This window comes from Pipra filicauda, unplaced genomic scaffold, assembly GCF_003945595.2.
Source record: "Pipra filicauda isolate LSUMZ 115617 unplaced genomic scaffold, ASM394559v2 scaffold466_size504700_pilon, whole genome shotgun sequence".
NCBI classification, from domain to species: domain Eukaryota; kingdom Metazoa; phylum Chordata; class Aves; order Passeriformes; family Pipridae; genus Pipra; species Pipra filicauda.
The window spans coordinates 422628-448190 of NW_024104605.1; the positions used below are offsets into that span (position 1 = coordinate 422628).

General features: G+C 40.9%; 1 protein-coding gene across 2 annotated transcripts in view; it reads right to left on the reverse strand.

Annotated features, from left to right (window-relative positions):
* The window catches only part of TLE4 (TLE family member 4, transcriptional corepressor), a 100112-nt gene that overhangs the window by 18190 nt on the left and 56359 nt on the right, over positions 1-25563 (reverse strand). Inside the window, exons 7-8 of one of the 2 annotated variants that reach the window (XM_027737154.2) lie at positions 25222-25423; positions 24806-24822 (exon numbers count right to left, since the gene is read on the reverse strand). In XM_027737154.2, the coding sequence (XP_027592955.1) occupies positions 24806-24822; positions 25222-25423 (219 nt within the window). Of the gene's footprint in view, positions 1-24805; positions 24823-25221; positions 25427-25563 lie in introns of both variants that reach the window. The other variant, XM_027737153.2, reaches the window with a different exon arrangement.

Below are 25563 nucleotides of genomic sequence, written 5' to 3' on the forward strand. Positions count from 1 at the left end.
ATTGCATCAACATAGATGGCTCACACTGTAACGTGGCAGAAATCAGTGTTGTCAGACTGTACAGCCATACAAGTGCTCTCAAATCCTGCAAGCCCCAACTCCCCGTATGCTGATTCCTCTAGATGAAGACCTGGCCTGAGCAGACTAAGTAATAATTAAATTAAATCAGTGTTAAAAGTAATGACTAGAGATAACAGGATGAAAAGCCTTCCCACGTGTTTAAGATGGTAACTCTTTAAAGTATTCACGAATATGACCATTCCCATGTGTACTCTTACTACTATGCCAAAATGATGTATTTGGAGGGGAATAATTAAAACAATAATTCCCAACAAAGTGGGAATTACAAGATAATTGACCATATTAAGCAAACAGCAGTAAAAGCCAAGGATGCTCAATGCTAAGGTCAATTATGGTATAATTATGTGAATGACATTACTGCTGTTACAAAGTCTGTTGAAAGTATAAAAGAACTATAAAAATTGATACAATATGCATCACAGGGAAACGACCAGGCAGTAACGCTGCTTTGTTGGCTGATGCCAGTGTTTTAGATGGAAGTACCAGTACAGGAGCTTGGACTCAGCCACTGCACTTATGTTTGGGCTTGGAGCACTAAGCTGTCTAAGACAACGTCTATGCTTACATTGGAAGCACAAAGAAAAAAAAGAAAAAGAAATAGAGAAATTCAGGATGAGACTTCTGACACCCGAAGGTTAAGATGAAGACTTCTCTAGTCAGCTATGAATGGTATGAGGTGGGAGACATCTCATCATACAGGTGAAAGGACATGGAATAAGAAAAAGGGGCAGTCCAGCACAGTCCACAGAGACCATGCACTGCTCAGGGAGAAAACTGCAACCAAGAGCTACCACAGGCCTTCTACATGGCTCTAAGACAACACTCATCTGCCTCAAAGAATGAATTCATTTACATATACCTGTATGAATGGGCACATTACTTTGGTTAAAATGAGGGAGGTGGTGTGAAATGCCGTGGACTGATCTACAGACACTGTGGAATGCATAGTGACTGTGGCTCCTCAGGTCCCCCACAATTACTGCTACTACACTTTTTGTTGTTATCATTATTATTAAATTATTATTATTATTATTGTTATTACTACATCCCACTACCTATTCCAGCCTCACAGATTTTGTGCTCTTTGCTTTAGATTTTCTACATGTCCTCTTTGCTATCCTCACTTAGGTAAGCGGATTTTCCTTACCATGCCTTTATCTTTAGGTATCCATAGTAGATAGTGATCAGGCTGACACAGTCAGGCAGTACAACTCAGAGCACAAATCTTCTAAAATGATTCATCAAAGGAGAGGAGGTTGCTAGTCAAGTATTGATCCCATATATACAACTTGTCATGGCAGACTTTTTTAATATTTTCACCTCTCCCTTTTCCAACTTGTTTCTCTACTTACCCAAACTGAAACCCAACTTCCACTCAGTCATATCATGATCAATTTCTTTTTCTTTTTTGTCTCATTCACCGCTTTTTCTCTGTAGCTGCATTTTCAGAAATCAGACAAAGCCTCAGTTATTGTTAGTGAAAAATACTACTAACTAGCCAGGAAAGATACAGAACAAAGCTGGCTTTATTATCACATGACACAGTCTGAACTAACTGAATTGAGTTTAGTAATCAAGCATGTGATAATTATTTTTAATACAAACTGTGATTAAAATGGAAACTTTGAAGTTTCATACAGCATTTTTACCCACTAATTAACTTCACTAATTGCAAAATTAATGAAGTTAATTAGAGGATAAGAGTGTCATGAAAAACATCAAAGTCTAGATGTGTGGTGCTGCCTACAAGAGCAATGAGAAGGCTATAAAGTAGTCTGGAATAAAGAGAATGTGTAGGCTCAGCAGTCTTCAAAACCCACGTGTTCTCAGAAGTTTTACATGAACAGAAGTACATATATATATGTACATTATGTATAGGGGTATGCAATTTCTACAAAAATATCCATGTAGCTGTTAACACTTGTAATCTGCTTGCCCTGGTGGTACCACTGGAGTATTTAATCTAAGATAATTAAAAACATCAAAGTCTAGATGTAATGAAACGGGTAATAAAATGAACAATAAACTACTATGGTTGTATACATTAATTCCAGTCATATTTCAACATACACTTATCAATTTGCTGGAAAAGTTGAGAGGGCCACACAGCAGCAGTTGAAGATACCTAGTAATTTTGAAGAATAATCCTATCAGCATGTGATGATGTTTTTCCAGCCCCTCCTGGTGTACAGGTGCATGGTGGTGATAAGAAAGGTAGGTGTTTAAAGCAATGGTGAGGGCTACTGGCTAGCCTTTCACAGATGGATTTTTGCAATAAATCCTTTAAAATACAGCTTCTCCACTAATCAATGGCTGAAGGAATAACACACCTGAGGCTTAATCACTACTGACACTGTGAGGTTCAAAGGATGGAGAGAAGAACCAATGCAGCTTAAGTACAAGCAGTGAAGAAGTAGAAGAACATAGTTGTGAGGCAAAAAGGAAAGTCAGGTTTAGCTTAAAGTATATCCTAGCGGAGGCATACGAAGATAGTGAAATCGAGTGTGGCAAATGTAACAAGGGCCCTTTGGTAAGCAAGACAGTTTGAACAAAGGACATGGTTTCAGCAGGGAACAAAAGAAAAAGAAACAGATGGGCAGGAAAACCCTGATAGGTTTACAGAAACTTCAAACTGTGAACTTCAAAGTTCACAGATTACATTTACCATCAAGGCTGCTCTCCACATCTGCCTACTCATAAATATTGAATTTAATAGACGGTAACAAACCTGGGCATTGTCAAACATCCTCCTCTTTAAACTACAGAGTAATTCACCTGGCCTCTGGTGGTCTAGTGGTTAGAGTGTCTGACTCTCACCGCTGCGACCCGGGTTCGATTCCCGGCCCCCTGGGCAGGTGGAGCTCGTCAGCCGTGGAAGGCAATCCACCTAAGAGAAGGTCACTCTAAACAAACCTACATCCTGGGGACCTCACTGCCACTGTCCAAGCTTTGCTCGGCCCCGGCAGATGAACCTCAGGACTAAAGGGTGGGCTCAGTTCAGCGCACGCTGTGTCTCACCTAAAAAAAAATCCACTGCGCAGGCTGGAAGGGTTAATGACCTTTCCCAAATCTTCGCTCGCGAAGACTGGCCATTAATTCACCTGATCCATTCTCTCCATTCACCACTCTGTGATTCTATCTCCTCCCCTTTGAATAGACCCCAGAATAAGACCACATGCTTCAGCACTCAGCAGAGAAGGTAATTTGGAAGGAGCAAAAAAATTTGCAAGAAGGCATCAGAGGTACAAACTGCAATTAGTATAGGCAATACAGTGGGTTTGCCCCAGGCCATATGCAGGCTGCAGAGGAATACCATACCATCCCTAATGATCTCAGAAAAGGTAAGTGCTCCAACATCACAAGCCTGGAAGTGCTACCAGAGAAAAACATGCTGCTGGCATTTTAGAAAGTAAGTGTGAAAATCAGGGACAAACCTGCATGTTGGCCATGACAGTGTACAAACCCTTAAATGTTACTTTTGTCAAAATCAGGCACACTGAAATGGAGGGATCAAAGATCATGAAGTTACAGAGACTCAAAAGAATTCAGAGTGAATACCATTAGAAACCTGAGGAAACAAGCAGTGCCAAGGAAATGTGAAACTACAGCTCTACTCTCCTCAAATATTTATTTGGGGTTCTAATTACTGGTTTTTCACACTATTTTCTTCAGCAGAGACCTGAAACACTTTGAGCAGTTCTAGCAAAACTGAAACACAGAGAATAGAGAGTATTGGCAGTTATCTAGGGAGAAAGAGCAGGGAAAGCATGTAATCAGAGCATAAGGGAAAAAGCTCAACCAGTTGGAGCATTCAATGCAGCAATTTAATTGTGGGTTCACCACCATGAAAGGGAGAGAGCAGGAAAACCACCAGTCTGCATTATGGGCTTTGTTTCAGTGGCATGCCACAAGGAAACGAAAAGCAGTAGCACTCCATGGGTGTTCTTCAAAAGCCAGTGATATACGTGCACAGACAATTCCCAGCATCCAACACATCTCCGGAATATTAACACTAATTACATTTTCACAACAACTGCGTTTAAACAGAATACACAAGGATCCTTGGTTAGTTTTCAGAATACTAAAAAAACACTAAAGAGGGAATGTTTTATGATAGCCATCAGAGGCCTGTGTCAGTACACTTTATACTTTGTTAAAGAATACATGCAAGAATCAGGAAATCCCCTGAAGAATAACCGGGTTTTGCTTAGGGTCCTCTTTTCAGACCAAGCACCACAGTAAAACCGTTGTCCTTTCACTTTGCATAGTGATTAAAATGGAGGCACTGAGCCAAGCTGAACACAAACACTTTCCTGTAGCATCTCAAGCCACAAGGGCTATAAAAATCTCTTCAGTACCAGCAACAGAGGTTAGGAGATAAAAAACACACACATCTACACCCTCTAGGTTTTCCACATTAAAGCAGCAATGGTCAGGTTTTAAGTGTTGTCTTCTCCAGGGATATTTAAGTGGATTCAGTTTCCATGTGACAGGTCCTAACTTTCTCCTGGGATTTACATTCCCTTTCTAATTCTTCATTTACACCAGAAGGATCTAATCTAGCACTAATGAGCCTTCTACTGTTGCTTTAAAACCACGGAGATCATGTCTGAAGACAGTCCCATGAGACACTCAATTTAGCTGCCTTAAATCACATACTGTGCCCCAGTGTCCCACATTCTGAGTTTTGGTTATACCTAACAAAGGCTATATTCATAGCAAAGGTATCAGTTTTGAGTTTTCACATTTTTGTTCCTTTCTAATCTATCCATATGTATCAACCCCTTGGGGGAAAACACTTTCATTTTCTTCCCTTCTGTCTGCTTGTCTCTAAAGAATTTCATTGTTGTTTTGCGGCAGAGATGACCTAGGAGATGACAAGAAGACAAAGCAAAGTATTGTTTTAACTGAATATTTCACAGATAGAACTAATGATCTCTTTCTACACTTTCTGATTAGTTATCTCCCTCCCCCCTATTTTTAATCCTATTTGTTCCTGACTCGATCAGTAGAAAAGTGATGGGAAAAAAAGATAGCCTCCAAAAGTCTACCATGATTACAAAAAGCCCCCTGAAATTCAGTAGAAACACTCATTCCACATCCTGACTGCTTCTGTCAGCACAAACATGTTCACATGATTTTCTCAGGTATTAAGCAAGAGACTAGCAATTCAGTCATCTCTTCCCCATTAGATTGTGTGGCTTCTGAAGACTCTATTCTATGCTTTTTTAATACCCTACACGATTTAAGAAGCCACAGCCACTGCTAGGCGTTGAAAACAGAATTCATTATCTAACCAATCTCTTAATTGGGCAGGTGAAGAAAACATGACTAGGTGTTATTAAATATTTGCAGATTCTACGTCATGCCAAAGCAAGACATCCTCTCGACTATCTATAAAAAATACCTTCCATAAAGCAATCTTTGAGCACTACTGCTCTCTCTGCCCAAATAACATCCTAGCCCATTATATCTGCCTCACTTCATCTACACTCACTTACTTGTGTTCCCCAGACCCTTGTTCAGGAAATTATCCCATTTCCTATTCAGGAAAGCACTTGAGCAGATGCCAGATTTGAGGTACATACTTTGATCTCAGGGAAGTCACAAGGCAGAAAAAGAAATCAGAGGAACGTACGCATGTGCTGAATTCTAGATGCCTACTGCGCACTACCCTGAATCTGGACCTCAGCATGCTGCAAAAATAATTGTCCCCAGTCTCATTCTTCAAATCAATGACTCTGCTAAGTGGAATGGATGGAGGAGTGGTGGGAACACAGATTCTGCACTCAGCCTTAAAGCAGTTACATCAGTATATAATAGTACATTGTAAGTACAACACCTACTTTGAAAATTGAAAAAATAAAACATATGGTTCTTTCTGCCAGATTTTAAGATGCATTACAACTCCTGAACATTGTAGACGTTTGCCAAGAGAAGTAGCAGCAGCTTTTACTTCTCTGGGACTTTCATTATTTATATGAGACAGATCATGCTGTTAAAAGTTTTAAATGTTAAAAGCACACTCAAATACTAACTTCAGGCTAGCTGGAAATGTTCTGATGTTAGCAATGAGTAGCCAATACATTTTTAATTCAGGTTAGAGAGGAAGGGAAGCAAAAATCTCCCTCTTGTACTCCTCCTGCACTCTGCCAAGTGTGATAACTTGGCATGCACACACATGACCTTCTGTTCTAGTCAAATTAGTTCAGATAATTTCTGAAGACTGTTCTCTCTCATTTAAGTACATCATAATACAATACATCTTTCCATTTGCTTTTAAGGGAAGACTACAGTAGTACCTCTTAAACAGCATTCTGGTAAATGTTCCTAAATTATGTAATTCACTAGGTTCAACTCTACTGATACAATAATTTTCAAAGAAGATGGATATCATACATTATCATTACGGCTATACAATCCTGAGTTGAATTTTCCTTTGCTGAATTACTAACATTTTAATGCTGAAATTTATTTGTTTTAAAAACATCATGTGAAAGGTTTTTTAAATACCATACATGCTCAGGCACTTTATTTTAAATAGTTTAGAAATGAGCTGGTGGAAACAGAAGACAAAAAAAAAATAATCATCTTATGCTCTCTAATCCAGAATTAAGTACATTTTAAAGAACAACAAGCCTGTTTCCAAACAATACCTACGGTGTGCCTTTAGATCTGCTAAGAAGCCGATACTTCGCATGCGCGACGGCCCGGCCACGGGTGCTGGGGCCCGGCCCTGGGCGCGGAAAGGAGCGAGAGAATGGGAGCTTCGCCTGTGTGGACAGTGCCATTGTGGGAGTTGAGAGGGGAGCCCCGGAACACACAGAAGAGAAGGACAACTCTAAACCCAGGTAGATGGAGCTCGTCAGCCCTGTAAGGCCATCCATCTAAGAGAAGGTCACTCTAAACAAACCTACGTCCTGAGGACCTCGCTGCCACCATCCAAGCTCGCTCGGCCCCGGTAGATGAACCTTAGGATTAAAGGGTGGGCTCAGTTCAGCGCACACTGTGTCTCACCTAAAAAATCCACTGCGCAGGCTCGAAGGCCTTACCCGCATTTGCAAAGCCCTGTATCGCCAGCGCGCTTGTAACAAATGTGGGTAAAGACCTTTCCCTAATCTTCGTTTGCAAAGACTGGCCATGAAATTCAGTGACCAACACCTGGGCTGCTTGAGTTTCCTTGTAATGCTACTTTGCTTACTCTCAGTAATGAGCTAAATCCTGCCCTAAGACAAAAAAATCTTGAATTTTTAAGTGGGTCTTCACTACTGTTTCCCGCTAAGATGGGGACAGATTCTGCACCTGTCCAGTCTGTCCCCCTTCATTTCACTAACCTTCCCTGCCCATTATAGGGTTGGAGGTGAAGAAAAAGCTTTTATTTGTTGTGACTAGTAAGACCATAAGAATTTTCACTGTGCATAGACTTTAGTTCTGACAGTAAATGTAAATTTCCACTTAAAGACACCTAGAACACTAAATGGAGCCCTTACAGTGAGAAAGTGTAACAAGCTCTTTCACACCAGGCACAATTATATTCAAAGCTCCAGTCCACAGACGGAAATCCTTTTTCCTTGCCTAACACGCTCTCCCCATAGGGCACTTTCACTACTGACAAAAATCACATTCCCACATCCACTTTTGGGGCTGCTCCCTCTGCACTAGCACTGGAGGAAGCCTGGAAGAGTCCTTCAGCTGTGCAGCAGCCCATGCTGCACACCTTGCTAGATGGCAGTGGAGCACTGTGCCAAAAATCATGATCTGCGGATGAACAATCTTGGTCCATGTACAGAAGGTGGCAGAGCCCTGGGCTGGAACTAACACAATGGGGAACAGCTGAGGAACAGTGCTGGGATGTCTAAAGTTGCACTGCTGGTGGGTGGTGTGGTCCTAAGACCTTGTCCTAAGACAAGTTAACATCAGCCCCAGAGTTCTGGTGGGGTGTTTTGTGGTATTGTGTGGCATAGGTTAGCTTGGCATAGGTAACATAATCAAATACAAGTGCCCCTTGCCGTGACAGTGCAGTGAGCTTCTGCTGATTCTGCTACTTGTACAATCCAGGTTGGTATTGAAGGAGTCATACCAAAAACACAAAAGCAATGTAATCAAGCCAGAAGGAATGATGCAAATTCAACAAAAGCTTGTCTTCTGAAAAAACATACAGAGATTAGATAGTCAACTGAAACTGGAAGTAGTTCAAAAGGACTGAGTGAGCAAACTAGAAGCATGCATGTACTTGCCAAGAACGGGACTCAAATCCACTGTGAGGTTTCAAAAAGATGAATTAGGTAAAAATATATCACTAAGTTGTGGCCAGATGAAGAACTGTTTGCTCAGCTGGTGTTAAAACAATGCTTATTTTGCAAAACCACTAGCCTATGGAAAAACTATGTTTAACCAAGAAGATGCACAAAATAACGAAGCAGTCTAGGTATGTCAACTTAGCTTCATATTTGGGAAGTAAATACCAGTTCATCAAGCCATCAGCTGTAACCTCAGGGTCTATGACCACCAGAGGGACCCTCGGGACAGAAGAACATGTGCCAATGGGAAGGGAAATATGTTGATAACATCGGGGAAATGATTATCATGCGTATGTATCTTCTGTCAAAATCAATGAATATGTATGTAAGCTACAGTATATGAACAGGAGCTTTTTCTGTACTCTGCATACATGGTATTTTGGAGAAAATATCCCCTTATGCATCTGGTGCCAAATAAAGAATGCCTGCTTCTTAATGCTACATTGGCGTTAAGGAGGTTTTGACCATTTTTTGTAACAAAGTAACATTGATGCCTGCACAAAAAACCTAAAACTGAGGAGGGTGTAAACTGTGATTATATTTTGGAAATATAGGTTTAGTAGTCTGCTCTTTCATCTGATCATGTGAAGTCAGTTAAGCCTCTTCATGCCTCAGTTTCTTTCCCTTATGGGTTGTTGTGAAGATTAATGTACTGAAGATTTGGAAGTACTCCAGTATCACCAAAACGGATCTATTACATATCATAGACTAAAATGGGAAAATGAGGGAAGAATAATCAGTATTCCTTGTATCAGCAAAAACGCAACTAGAACATTAGAGCAATCTGACTCCTGTAACAGAGTATTCATACTAAACTCCAGAAACTATAAAGATAATAACTTTAGTTCATTCTTAGTCTGCATAAATCTGTATCACACAGAAATGAGAAATGTAAAAGAGGAAACATTTTTGCATTGTATGTAAAACTCTCATCAGCCAAACTCACGAGAACCTAAAGCCACTACATTTGAGATGTAACTAAATACTCTGAACAAAGTTTCAGGAAGAAAATGCTGCTGGTGGTTAATGCTGTTGCTTTTTAATTACCCACAGGTAACAGAATTAACCAGGAAATGTGCTATCTGCAAGTTTGTCTTTGAAATTATTTTTTTCTCAAATAACCTTTAATGTTGTTGCTTTTTAATTACCCACAGGTAACAGAATTAACCAGGAAATATGCTATCTGCAAGTTTGTCTTTGAAATTATTTTTTTCTCAAATAACCTTATTATTTAAAATGTATACAAAGCCAAACTCGCAGCTGCCTAATAAACCCAAACCTGTACTTCAGAATGTGTAAGGCTTTCTCAAAGGCAGCCAGATGTCAGATAAACCTTGCTCATTTCAGAAAAGCAGGGACAGTCTTTCCATCATCATTCCTTTTACTATAACCCACCAAGTGCTTTGTGCTACACAGTGTTTGCACTTAAAGCACTCCACAAATATGACAAAAAAAGAGGGGGTGTGCTTATCTGATTAAAATCCAATGTAACTTATATGCAAAACAGGTGCAGCCCACTGGTTCATGGCAAGTCGCCAGAAAAGAACCTCTGTGCTGAAGGATGTGCACTGCTGATTTAGGGCTTTATATCTCTGTCATACTTTTACTTCTGTCTTACTATTTTATGGTTTCCTACTATTGAATGTTCTTTCCCATATCCACTCTTCTTCCTAATTAGCCAGTTTAGCACTCCATTTGCTTATTATCTGACACCAGACAATGCAAAAAAAGTTTGCCACGTGATGCATAATCACTCTGCGATTTGGGTGAGTCCAATCCAATCTCAGCCTATGGTAGTACATCATTTCTCTCTTCTTGCTTCTGTAATCATTCAAAACTATCGTTACTCTAATGCAAATTTATTACAGAAGCTTTCCTGCTTCCAGGTCTCTGTTTCTTGAAAGTCCAGGTACTTGGGGCCCTGCTTAGAGGTCTTCAAGCAAAGCAGACTTGCCTAAAGAGCTAACTCTGTAGCTCTAAGTACAGGGGAAAGTGCACTTCACATGAAAACACAAAACTATCCAAGCTTGATTAACAAGCATCCAGGCAATGTCACAGAACATCCATCAGTTAGTTTTTCCCAAATTCTCACTCAATTTAGATGATCCAAAACCGGATTTTCCAAATGCTGTTCAAACATGATTATGGAATATATTTGTTTTGATTGACTTTTCAGAAATTCCCCATTTTTCCTTCATTTAAAGTTGAAATTTGTATGATAATTTCTTTAGTCCCCTTTAGAATTGCTCACAGTATTCCCCAAAGAGGGAGACAAAAATAACTGGAGATTCATTATGCACAAGCTGATATTTACAGTAACATCACCCCCAGCATATGTTTACTAGAAATAGCTTGGTATTTCTACTCTCTGTTTTAATATTTGTAGGATTAATAACATATTCAGGCCCTGATCCCACAGTATTTAACACCTGGGCAAAACACTTCTTGCTGACATCCACAGGGCTGTGGTTTGGCACAACAAACATGCTACATGTTACAAGAAACAGCAATGGCAGCAGTAAAAGGCAATTTCTTCCCTACCTCTTTTTGTGCTTCTCTCGTTTTCTTATTGCAAAGACAGTAGGAACAATATGGCAACCATAACAAAGGGGGATAATGAAAATACTCATGGATGATTGCTCAAATTGAGTCCGTAAATGCCATGATTACCTCTACTATGCTGTTTGGTTTTAGGAAAACTTGAAGCTCCATGGGGGCAGGCAACAAAAGTACCTGCATATGACAACTTTGGTGCTCCAAAACCCTACAGGTACCTCACATACCACCAGGTGCACGTCACAGCAGAGGCAAGAAACACCTTTGTAAGCCTTCAGACAGCAAAGCAAAACAGTATATCTCCTTTCATCACAGTGGTGTCTTCACCCCTGTGAACTTTATTTGCCACTTTCCAGTTGACTTGCACAACACTAATGTTGATTTCTACAAGAAAACTATAATCAGAATAACAAATACAAAGCATCTCTCCTGCCAAGCAGTAAGACCTTTCAGATCATACACTAACTTCCTCCACAACTACCAACATAACCACATTTCACTGTACATTAAATACATTAACAGTCCCAAGCAAACGATGTTCAGGCACAAAACTCAAGAGGCAGAGATGGCTAGAGCAAACTTGAAGCTCCTCCAGGGCCAAAACTCCCTTTTCAGCAGAAGTATCCTAATGTGATGCTATTCTCCTGCCTTTATTCTCTGCCATCCCTTATGACAGACCTGAAAAGAAGAACAGCTGGAACACTGTGAGTTAGACATAGGTAAAAAGGTTAGTCTCCAGAAGCCAGAAACCACAAGGATAGGCATCTTAGACACGTATTTTTAATTCTTTCTGTCTCTTTCTTCTTTTCCTGAAGGACTAATGCAAAATGAAATCATCTTACAGAAGGACAACCGCTTCCCCCCTGTGCTCAATCATTCCAGTCACACTATGTTGTCCAGTAACCTGCACTGATAATTCCTTATGAATAAAATGCCAACATTATCATCCACAGCTATGTTGTTGACATGCTTTTGCTATTTCACTAAAAATACCATTAATTTTCTGGCTTCACAACAGCTGAGCTACTCTCCATTTGAATATACAAAAGAGTATTTTGTTTAAACCAAATTAAAAGCGTTCCGGTAAATGACTTCAGTTTTGCTGGCTATACTACTTAGTGTATACAGTTGTATTTAATCCCCTCTTTTCTCAACTCTACTCTTTCTATACCCCCCTTCCTTTTCTCACTTCCCCCCCCCCCCTTTGCTTTTTATACTTAATCCTTTCACTTCAGGAACTGGATTTGCCCAGCAAGACATCCACAGTCAGAAAGAGCTTCAAAAACGTAGTGCCAAAGAGTTAAGGCAATGGTAAAAATTCCTCTGCTCTGTTTTTATTCACCTGTTTGCCAAAACATATTTAGCAGTAAGGAAAGGAAGGGAAGGGGGAGGGAAAAACACATAAATACTGAATACACCTTCCTTTTCCCATCCAGACAAGTGTAAACATTCCCCATTTAAGCTGGAATGAAAACCACCATTTTTGCCAAGTCCTCCTGGCATCTCACTACTTTATTTGTTCCCATTTGTATCTAATGCTTTTGTCAACAGTTCAACAAAAGTCAAAGCAAACAACCCACTACAAACACTGGGGGTAACAGCAACAAGCATGAATCCTTCACAATTACTCAGCCCAGCTGCTCAGTGCCTGTCCAGGCTGCTTTCATTTACAACAGTGTCAACAAAAGGCTGAAACCCAATAACTAGGTGGGTCAATACTACCACTGTAAACCCTTCTGAGAAGGAAATGCTGTTCTGCTGCTTAACTGCTTCAGCAAACATGCAGAATAATTCAGTTAGATAGACAAGTGCTAGCCTAATCATTTGTTGTGTGAATTATTCAAGGCCTTCTCCTTAAACCCCTAAATGATGGCTCCTCAAACATTTCCGAGGAACCACCAGATGTCCTCCAGGAGAAAAGGAAACACTCATTCTGACACAACAGAGGGCAATAATCTGTGATCTTGAAAAGCATTAATGTTTAGAGGATTAATGCCTTCCTACATCTTGCCTTTGGTGTCACTGTACAGAGAGCACACACCTTTTAACATACAAGCACTAGGCATGCATCAGTTTACTAGCAGCTTGATCTCTACGCATAATCGAGGCTGCTGCCTACAATTTTTCTTCCTCTTTTTTTTCATGTGAATTGTAAAAGAGTTCTCTCCAGAGAACATGTAAAATGTGGGTAAAAATAAGCAAAGTAGTCAGGTGGATGCAGAGAGGAAACATGAATTTATTCCCACATATCTCTCCACTGCCCCCCACACTCATTTGATCTCTTCCTCATCACCCACTTCAGCGTTTCTTTCTCTGCAGACACAAGGCAAATGTTCACGAGCCTTTCTCCAGAAGTTTCACCAGAGTTCATGTTTACACTTACAAAAAGCAGGGCAAACAAGTGTTACTGCATAGAATCAAGTCCTGAGCATTAGATGTTTTACTTCAGTTGCCTCTTTAGTATGGGAAGCCACCACCTCCAGATGCCTGTCTCCCCATTTTTGTTGGCTTTTTTCACAAACATATCATTACATTAACACATTTAAACTTTCAGTTAAATGTTAAGAAAACAGGTAAATTAGGTAACAAATGGTGCTTGTTTTGATATTATCTTACTATTGGCAAGAACAACCCTCGTTAGGAAGAAATGTTTTCCTAAGACCAGTTTACATATATATCACAGTGCAGTGTTGGACAGACACATATCTTGAGCCAGAACACAATATCAAATACATTTATGAATATTTTATTTTTGACATCTACGGTAACAGTTATGCACACTGAATAACTAGTATTCCAGAGAGAATTTCTGGCAGTTTTAAGACTCAGAAAAATAGTAAGAGAAAATCTGTCTGTATATCAAATTAAAGAACATGTTTTTGTTTTTATAATTAGAATCTGTGACATACTTTGTTTGCAAAACAGGCGGCTTTGCACTGTAGGAATCTCTGCTGTTGTGCATTGTCAACATGAAGAGACTTCTTCTATCGAATAAAGTTTTCTTCCTCTTTCTGCCCAGAACAATCATGAAACACTTGTCTATTAAACAGCAGAAGCTCCATCACTGTGATGGCCTCAGCTGTTAGTACTCACTATTAGTTAGCCCTACTCGGTGGGAAACTTCAGTTACATTTACTATTTTAAATCAGGTTACTGGTACTTGCAATACTAAGTTGCAAGTATAGCAGGACTGTTACAGTCATTAGCAGGATTTACAAAATGGTTTAGGGTCCATGGAGAAGAAAGGCACAACAGAGAAGTGTTGTAGCACAGAAAACATTTGATATCAAAAGGGTTGCAATTTGCAAAGAAGAACTGCGAAAAACCTGCACAGTCTGATGCTAGATACTCTAAAAAGAACAGGGAAAAGAGACAACATCACAATCTTTGATGGTGTCTCCTCTTCATCCCTCAAAGCAGGAAGAAGGGTCCAAAAATGGCACCTCCAGTCTTTGCCACAGTTGAAAGTAATGCTGTTACCAGAAAACCTTCACGAAGCACACAAGAGTCCTACAGACTAAATAACTTAATTGCTTTCAAACACCTGCAGTGTGATATAAGGCTTTTAGGCTACCTAGATGGTAAGCATACAGTGCTTTTTCTAAAGGCGCTGAACTGATCCCGGACTAGCTGCCTTTATGCTTAAGGCAGGGTACCTTTGCTACTCTAATGCCAATTATGCATACTGACAGGGCACTTAGAAAGATACCATACTTCAAGGAAATGGCAGAAAAAGGGTTTCTCTCACCCCACAGAATTTATTGTAATTTATTTAAAGGGATTCTTTTAAAATTATTCAGATACTGAATTCTTTTCATATTTTGCAGTATGGGACAGCAAGGCTCACTACAAAATAATATCTGCAGGTCATTGTATGAAACTCTTTTCTCAAAGTAGGGGAGGAAAACCAAAACATTAATTTCTTCAAGGGCTAAAATAAATTGCAATTTGGTATTTTTGAAAGAAATAGAGAGGTGGGACAGAAGTACAGCATGAACAGATATGGTTTCAGTAAAGATATCAGGAAGAGATAAGAAATTTAAGCACATAGCTATAATTACTGCAAGTCAGATACAATGATTTCCTAATGTCTGGTGTTCTAAGATCACAAAGCAAGGCTTTATATCATTTAGGTCAGCACTGGCATTTCAACTCAACACAAACAGTGGTTTCTATATAGTCTGGCCACTTCGTTAATAAAATAAAATGAGCAAAGGAGTGAGAAATATGTTGCTGTAGCTGGTAAGTTTTATGTTGCATGTGTTCTGTGCCAAACACAAACCACACAGCCCTGTAGACAACCCTTCTGGGGGTAGCTGTAATTGGGAGACACCTCTCCTGGCTGTTCTTATTCCAGCATTCTTATTCCTGCATATTCCAGCACTGCACCTCTGCAGAGCATGCCAGTCTGACCAAATAGGTCTCAGCCAGCAAAATCAATGTTATTATTTATTTTGATCTGTCAAGATTAATATAGGAAAGAAAATACTGTATGCCCTCTTTCAAATGATCCAGTGCCTTGAAATATGCCAGCTTCTCTGTATACAGAATCTACAATATACAGCTCACCCAGTTAATGAAAAAAGGAACAAACCATGTTGAAATCTTTTTCCTTCTCCCACCCCTCCACCCAACTTACTCATAAGTATGCATTAAGAACACTCCCACAGCTGCATTCATTGCCTCTCGAGAGGCAGAAAAACAGAGGTGCAGCTGTGCCTGCTAATATTCGTATGCAAACAAGCAGTGTTGGACTGGCTGCTATACCTCACTTAAAAGCACCCTCTCAGTCTTTGATAAGCTTGCAGATCAAAAAAAAGTGACACAGAGCAATCTGCTGTCCTTTTAATACAATTAGCAGATTAAAGTGGCATTTCACTTTCAACACTGCTTTAAAACACTGATTGCATCCAGCATTCACTGATGATACAACATACACAGTGTTCCCCCTACAGTCCTTCCTGAGATTTGGCGGAGAGCTGGGGCAAGCCCTGCACTGGCAACCAGTGGTCAGCACAGCTCTTGGAGCCAGACATGAAACCTGCACCCTGGTGCATCACAGCAGGGATGCAGCTGGCAGTCGGTCAGGGGAGAGAACACCTGGCACCTGCCAGGGCCCTGGCAGGAAGCCAACAATCCCCGTGCTAGTGCTCTCAGTAATTGTTCCAGGAGGCAGTGGAAAATACCATCCCCCGAGTTTTGCATCTCACAAGCATAGTTGTGGCTGGGCCTCTTGCTGGGTCAGCTGTCACACTGCTGATTTTTGCTATGCCTCTCCATTTTATGATTTGTGTGAGACCTGCTACCCTTCAACTTCTGTTTCCACTACAGTCTCGTGAGAGTGAAGCACAGGAGTGGCGGACTCCAGTAAAACACAGTGTGGAAACAAGTGCTTCAGTTTTCCTCTCCGACTATTTTTTTCATGAAAGCCTGACAAGCCAAACAACACCTCAATTTAGGAGAATATTTTTTAATTTCTTCTCTCCCCTACATCCGAAAGCAAGCTTAGAGCATTCCACTGAGAGCAACATCAGGCCAAGGCCCTCCACTGTGTGAAGCGCTGCTGAGAGGGACCTGGCTTCACCCCCTCTGCCAGGAGCATGGGACATCCCTGGGGTATCCCTCCAGCTCTGGCCCTGCTGCTACCAGGCAGCGCAGCCCCGCTGGTACCAAGGAAAGAACAAACTAAAAAAGATTAATTCGCAGACGTTCATGCATTTCACACACAGGGTGCCCTGTGGTCCGTTGCCAGGGCAACAGGAGACCACCAGCGTGCACTTTATTGGCTTTATGAAGTGCGTCTTGGGGGCTATAGTCCGAGAAATGCTGTATGATAATCTTCAGGCTTTTCAGAAGCCTTGTTTTGTGTTTATCCACATTTAACCCTCTGAGTGTTATTAAGAGCATCACTATGCACGTCTGGCATGCCAAGGAAAGTAGATACGGGAAGCTGGGAGACATGCACACGGTCTCTGCTTCCAGCCTAGAGACTCGGGAAAGCACATCCTCAGCAACTGCTCCCACCTGCTGTGTGTTGAAGTTTTCACCCGCAGGCCACAGGTAAGCTGGTCCCCTGGCTGTGGTAGTGCAGGGCTCAGCACAGCTGTGTTTGGGGACAAAAGTGACACCAGCAAGTGCAAAGGCAACAAAAGTGTCACACTAGACTAATAGACTACTGACAGCAAGTTTTCTCAATAATGTCAAAAGAAGATTAAAAAGAAAAATAGGCATCCCACCAACTTCCTAGACACATCATAAGAAAAAACACACTCTTATTTTCAACCCCAACATGTGGCACCGTCAAGCCAGCCACGTCAAAACCTTTACCACAATATCATCTGTAAATTTACACAAACAACTTCCCCTCTTCTTCTCACTCCAGGCTGGCATCAGGCATCTCCTTTGGCTGCCCTCTCACCAGCCGAGGCAGGGCCGCAGACAGGGAGCAGGAGGGAACAGGGGTTAAAAACACAGCTGACACAACACTCCAAGCAGCAACAGCCACCACTGATATCAAGCAAGAGAAGAGAGGGAGAAAGCGAGGGTGACAGAGGGGATCAGTAGAAGAAACAGCTTGCATTCAGGCTTGCAGGAGAAAGAGCATGCGGAGACAATAATTTCCTGGGAAAAGCTAAAGCCTAACGAGAATTTACTCTGTCTCCTTTATTCAGACGACCAACCCTTTTGTGGCAGGGGTTTCCTGACTGACAGGAACTCAGGGCCCCTTAATAGGATTTCCATATTATTTCCAACACCTGTCTAGAAGTTATTTGTTTACACTGAAGGAGGCGAGATTCTCAAACCAGACATCTGCTTTGGGTTCAGGCATATTTTAGGAAACCATCTAGAAAGAAGCTTTGTTGCTATGGAGACACTTTTATTTTCTTCCCTTAGTTGGCTGAAAAACATTAGCATTTCCAATTTTTTTTTCTTCAAAAGGCCAAATGTCGCTTAAGCAAATACAGAACTTTTCAAATTGCTATGCAGAATAGGTTAATCGAGCTTTCGATATTTAATTAATTATTCATCTCAGTTAGAGTTGTACTAAAGAGAGGCAGGAAACAGTTCAACTTTCCTACAAACTCCCTTCAATGGTCGACTCCTGATGGCTGGCCTAATTGCTTCTTCCCTCAAAGCACAACTAAAACTTTGTAATTCGTGTTGCATTCAACAATCTTGCACAATAACTTGTATCAGACTACTCATTTCCCTCCACATTCTCCTAAAATCAGCCTAAGGAGACTGACAACATTTGGACTAGGAATGTGCTTCTCTCTCTCTGCCAGGGAAGAGACAGGAAGAGCAATAGAAATATTAATGTAAGTATTAACATACCACTAGCATTCAGTGACTTAAGTTATATGACAGAAATTTCCAACGCATGTCATCCATGTGGTAGAATCCAGAAGGTAATCAGTACACTCTTTCCCTCCCTTTAGCAGATAATCTGCATGCCCAATGACTCCACTAATTTACATAAAAATAAGGAATGTTTCAAGTTACTTTGGACCTAAGGTTTTTAAAGACAACTCCAAAATGCTAAATGCTCAATGAAAAAAAAAAAAAAGAATTATAGTGCCAACAGGTATCTATAAGGCAAAACAGAGCCATCTAGTCTGTGTCTTGCTTTAACAAAAATTGGTGTTTATTTTCTCGCATTATACGACTAACACCTATGTAACTTGACCTGCAAATGTGTTCTTCATTCCAGACTCGTTCACCATAAGTAAACTGGTGTAAGACATGAATGCCAGCATCCAAAGTATGCTTTTATTAACACACAGTGAGAAGAACTTCAAAAGATATAATAAACAAATTAACTCTCTCCCTTTACTTCTTTTCCTCCAGCTATTATACTGTCAAAGCCTTTGCACTGGAGACCTTTCCACCCACCTCCTCATTCTAGCAAACTTCCTCTTTCTACTCTACGATGGGAAGTCATAATCCTGTGTTATCAACATCACAGTCTGTTGCCATGGAAATAAATAGACGTGACTGCTCAGGTTAGAAATTACGGCCCATGTGCGTGTTTACCTTCTGGGTGAAGAGAGAATTTGGAGAGAGAATACTTGAGTTACCTTAAATCACCAAGTGGCAAAATAAAAGCTTGATAGTGAGAAGCATTACAGGAATTTTACCAAATGTGGGCACACCACTGAATTAGAATCAACCTGTGGTAACTGGCAAAAGGATGCAAGATCAGAGGACAGCTATTGAGTAAAAGAGGTAAAGCCACCAAAAATGGCAGAAGCAGCTAATTCTTTGATACCAGAGTACGCACGGTTACTTTCATATGAATATGAATTCCCTACACTAAATTAAAATTCCCAGATGTCCTCATGAAAAAAGCCTTAAGATGTGACACTGTATGAATTAAAGAAATGCAAAACTCAGTTGGGGTGGGGGGAGAAAAGAATTAAAAAACACAGCAGGGATATATATACCTGAGGTTCAGTTTCATGTTCTAAAAGTCTGTTAAAAACACAGGGCTTGAATGACATACTACGAGTCTAACCGTGAAAAGGTTATTAAGAAAAAAAAGCAGTGCCAAAAAATCTGCTCCATAAGATAGACTGAGACAACAAACAGGACTCTGCTAATTAATATTTGTTCTGCTTCAGCATACAGTTACTGGACCAGACTGCAACAAACAAGCATGTCTCACCCAATCACATCATTAATCCACTCACATTCACCACCTGAGGACCAGCTATGCCCCACAGATATTTATTCATCTGTTCCACAAACAAACAATTACAACATATTTTCTGGAATTAGGGCACCTGTTACATTCGGCACAGCTTACAGGCCCAGAGGCAGATATCAATTAATACTGAAAAAATGACTGTATCACAAGCCAACAGAAGTTACTTACTATTATTTGGTAATGCTATCCCCAAAACACCCATGAAGATCAAAAACACAACTCTTGTAGAGCAGTGTAGTTCAAATATGCTCTGCTTAAAACTACCACTTCATCATTACAGAAAGCAAAACACATGTAATGCCTTGTTTCCAAACAGAGAAAGGTACAAACAGAATCATGAGTGTGAAATGTCTGGATTTTAACAAGCCTGTGAAGCGCTTTTCAGCTGAATGGTAATTAAGCAGCAAAATAACAAAATTATTAGGAAATAAATTCTGCAAATTTCTTTAAGTTTGTAACAGGTAACTATGTTTCTTTGTCTCATTAAATACATAGTGAATACAAAGACATCTGGCAGACACTCAAGCCACTAGAGGAAGTCACATTTAAAAGAAACCTGACAAATAGGACAAAGTTCACAGCAATACATCACAGTAGTTTATGTGGTATTCCTCTATCAGCAGAAGAACAAAGCTAGAAATGTAATTACATGAGATAGTATCCAAAAGTCTTACATAGTATACGTTGCGCATTTTTATTTTAAACTATCTAGTACTTTCCAGAAGCATTACACTCACCAACTCTTTTTTAAGTATTAGGTTACTTACAGCTTCAGGAGTAAGCAGCTTACTCACAACTAAACGAACAGAGGTCTAAACAACTAATAGTGGCTAATAGCTTGTGAAGCACTGGAGCACAGGCTACCACAAATGCAAATGGAATGGGGGAATCTCACCCATCCACTTTTCCTGTATCTCCCACACATGTAATTATTAGCTTTCACACAGATTAAGGCAAAAGTAATCTTATTTCTAAATTCACCTCACTTTGTCCTGACAGACTTCTTTCTCTGAATTCACCAGCATGTTGGCCTGAAATTCACCCCAAAGCTGCATTCGATAAATTATTTCAGATATCTTCATTTAAAAGTCTGTACTTTTTCGCAGAGGAATCCCAGATTAGCTGTTTTATTCCTGCCACAAGACTGCGGTTTTAAATTTTTGGCACTTGTTGCTCCTGAAACAGTAACCTCCGTCATCAAAATGAACAAAGTTTTCACCAAGCTGGTAAGTCTTACTATAGTCATAGTCTCTGCCCCAAACAATTTAAAAATCAGGTGAAGAAAAAAACCAAAAAAACCAAAACAAACACAAACAAACAAACAACCCCTAAAAGAAAGGCAGCACATGACAGTTATATAAGGAACAAGAGATCTAGATAAACAAAAGATGTGGTAAAAAGTTACACACACTGCATTCTGTGCACAAAGCAGTGATTCAGAAGACTGAGATTCTTGAACAACATGCTCAGGAACATCCTGGCTAGCTCTGGCAGGCCCACAACCCAGCCAGCATCTGAGTGCTCCTTCACTCCATTTGCTGCAGTGAGAGTCACGGGAAGAGACTGCTAGCACTAGACTACTTTCTGCCAGGTGGAGCTTTTGCACACAAAATGTTTCCACAGCTGCTTCAAAGGGCATGTGTTACAGAAGGAACTTTGACATGGACCAGCAAAACTTCTGCCACATTTGTCCCAGGGAGGGTACCACAGCTGGGAAGAAGGACATGCTTCCTGAATCGTGAGTTCTCATAGGACGTGGAAAAAAATTTGTGTGGTGCAATTAGCAAGCAAGAATTCAGTTTAGAAAAATTCTTTTTTTCTTTTTTTCCTTTTCTTCTTTGAAAAAAGAAGTTTTACAGCTTCAAAAAGGAAACACACTAAGTCCACTGTGAAAAGCTGCTCGGTTAACCGCAGAGCAGTTTGTCTTTCTACCTAAATACTCTATATTCCCTCTGAGCCCTTAAGCCAGGGCTGCCAGTTGAGCACAGCCCTGGCACATGCCCCTCTTCTCTTCCTTTTGTGAGCTCCACAGCCTTGCCACTGCACAAAGAGCACTCCCACGGCCCAGTTTGCTGCCTTTAGAGTTTTCCCACACTTCAAACTTGGTGACAGATTTGGAAGACTGAATCCAAGCAGCAAGAGCTCCCAATGCTGCCCTTCTCCACAGAGCTTCCTCTGCCAATGCTGATCTAGTATTTAGGAACAGCTCTTGGATAATCTTGTTACCTGGAAGGTGACTACTCGGCTGCAGCAGGAAACTACTCGCTCAAGGGATGTGCTGGGAAGGATGTGAGCCCAGTCTGGCTTATCAGGCAGAAAACATCACATTTGGAAGAATGATGCAAGCTGCCTTTTCCCTGGTCTGAACTAAGAGCAGTCAGGTCCAGCACAACTAGAGACAGCAAGTTTCACTAAGAGAACTGCCCAGAAAATCCAAAGTGCTGGAAATGGTGGCAAGCAATGGGACATTTCAGCCAAACTTCTTTCTTTATAGAAATGGCTAGTGTACCTTCATTACGCACACTACAGTGTAAATTTACACTTTATGAGCTATTTTAAAATCTGCCCTGCTTAATAATCTGTAGCAGCAAGAAAACTTTAAAGTGTCTCTTACAATTAAACCCAGGCAAAACGTTATATAAATCAAAATTTTGCTACCATATCAAAATGTTACACTGGGGCTGTATAACATCGCTCATTTCCTCATTACATGCTACACTAATTACTACCAGCAGATTCAGAATTTTCTGCACATTAGAGGCTTTTAAAGGAGCTATAAAAAATTTCAGGCACCATTAATTTAAATTTGTATTGAAATTTCCTTTTGACAGATGGCCAAAAATTACTTACTATTTAGAGTACCAGAGCCTCCCTGTTTGCACATTGAAAGAGGAAAGTAAAAAATTAAAAGGAAGAAGGAAATTTATGTCACGTTCATTACCTGTTAAATGTTAAGAGGCATTATCCTGCATGAATAAATTATTTCTTACAAGCACACAGACTCCAGCTCCTGGCAACTGGCACGTTCTGGCTGACAAAAACCATCTCAAGTCACACAGCAGACAATCATAAAAACCCTGTCTTAACTGGGAACCACTTAAGGGAGGACAGATCAATTAAACAAGTGACTAACTGCTACTCTGGGCATCACTGCAAACATTTAAGGAAATTAGCAAACTATTTTGCCTTGCAAAGCTGGCAGTAAGTCCCATAATGCTGACACAGAAACCAATTCACAACCTGAACAGCGTGGAAGACAAACACCTACTTATCAGTTCAAAGTAAACTGGCACAAACTAGCAATGCCCTCCTCTCCCTTTGGAAGTTGTATGAGTAACACCGGCTTTGAATCAATCCCAGACAAAATCAGGCTTTTCAGTACAAATGCTCCCCCTAACACCCATGCCAGCATAAACACCCCAACATTCCACAAATAACAGAAACATGACTAGCATGTATTGTTTAGAAACAGCAGATGGTATATACTAGTAGTCCTCCTCAGCCACTTTCTTGAGTGAAATCCTCATGGTTCTAACTACACAGGTATGCAAACTCACTCAAGAAACCAGATGAGTTTGTATTGCCATATTTGTATTTGTTTGTTTGAATGCAGGAAAAAGGAAAATGGACTAAACCTATCTGTTCACAGCAAAGACGGGATGTTCTAGGGAAATTATCATTAATCTGTGCCCAGCCTCATTGCATAAAGCACTATGGGCAGTTTCTAGTCCTCATGACAAGAAAGCTGAAGTGAAATCCAACGCACTGTTGTCTTATGTCAGCAGATAGACAGCTTCAGTGCCTTTGCTGCTCACAGTAAAAACTGACAGTTCCTGTCAGCTCCTGGTTGTTATGCAGAGCCGTGTGAGTAATCGCAAAACTGACAACCATCGGCTCAGATGCACTTGGCTGGGACATGTCAGAGTTGCCAGTGGCAGAATGGGTGCACTGGGGTAGAGTGTGGGACACGTCCCCACCTGTAGTTGCCAAAGAAGTAAAACAAAGGCATGGCCCCTCATGCTTTAGCCCCGGCTGGACACATTTCTGACGGGGACAAAGCCTGTGCCCAGAACCATGGTTTTCCCAATGCCAGCTAGGGCACACTGTAACATCTGACTGACAAGATCCTGGTAATCTTGTCTAATGCACCCTAGACTCATGCTGTGAACACCTCTTCTGCCACTTGGCCAACTGCAAGAATATATATAATAATATTCCTAAAAAAAACACCACTAGAAACTTCACAAACTCAAAGTGCTCAAAAGGTTGGCATAGGTTTTGCCATTTGTAGAAGTTTATTTTTCATTTTACGTACCAGCACCTAAAAAGGTTTGTTGACCTTATGTTTCTGAAAACTGTGCAAACTAGGAGAGCAGACTGATCCAGGAGAGGGCAGGGCCAGGGTACAATCTCCCCACTTGCAGCATGGAAACCTCAGGAGCCTCTGGGAGAGTCTAGTGGCTATCCAGTATTGAAAAGCATCCAGGCACATAGCTGAGTCACAGTTATATGCATCACCGAATGCTCAAAAATATACAGGCTGCAAGGTGTGTTATTACATCTACTTATGGACACTACCATACACAGGATGGTACATACAGAGTAATACAGATACATTGCAGAGTCATTCAGAACCTGAAAATTAACTTCTGGAAACAGAAGGCAGAATCCTCAGTGTGAGTACCACGTTCATCAGAGTAGGAAAAGGCAGCTCACTCCTCTCCAACTACTTGAGTCAGGACAGCAGGCAGCACCCCACCTCTCCTCTGAGAGAGACAGAGCTCTCCTTTCATAAGTGCATTATAAGGAAATATCAAAATTACAGTTTACAGTCTCCAAATTATTTAAGGCTAATGGCTAATTGTTTCTGTCTCAGAAGCGTGGGCAGGGACCCCAGGCAGACTTTTCACTCTAACCAAAAACAGCCTTGATGCTGTTCGAGCAAACCTGCTGCTCAGCATGTTGCTTGCAATCCTAGCTGTCCCACTACCAGCCACTTCCTAAATGTGATACACAATCTATGCAGGGTGCTGCTACACGAGTATCACAACCCAGTTTCACTTGGTGACTTTTTCCACCACTCTGGGCCATACTTCAGAAAAATGCAGTGTGCCTACAGCTCTGTCAAGCTACCCTTTACACCTATGAAATGGAATCCTACCTTGATGGAGTCTCTGTCTGCATGCATAAGGAGGGGAAGAGACGATGGCAGGAGATGGAGATGGGGGAAGAGAGAAAGAGAAAAGTACCGGTTAGTTTACATAAAATTATACATTTATCACACTGGGAAGAAAGAATCCTGATGTCTGTTAAATAATAAATTTCACAGATGTTAACTTTTCAGTACAGTTAATTATTAATGCTGTGCAGCCAGATTTATAAAACTGGATTTCTAGCACTTGAACACAATTTCTGGCTACTGTTAGATAATAAACACTGAAGTAATTAGCTTGGAATTCTTCTGAAAATCTCTCTCCCCTCCTCTCCTCCCCCCCCCCGCCCTTTTTTTTAACAGGAGAATTTTTTAAAAAAAGAAGGGAAACAAACAAAGCCACACACTCATCTGTCAGCACCGACCTCTTTGGTGATCATTATCATGGTGCTTCTTCTCATCTTTAATTGGGAGGTGTGACTGCCCACCCAGCGCACTGGAGAGTGCCAGGAGACCAGCACTGCTGCCAATGGGTGGGATGGCTGGAGGCTGCAAGCCCGAGGGGTGCGGAGTGAGCGGCACGGGAAGACCATGTCCGTGTGACAAGTGCTGGGCCTGAAGCTGTTGCTGCTGTGAAAAACAAAACACAGATATTGAATTTGTTCAGGGAGCTGGGGGTTGTCTGATTGCTTATATACATCAACTGTGATTGATTAGATCAACCAATGCATCTGATCAATTCAGATATCAACACACAAACATCCTGG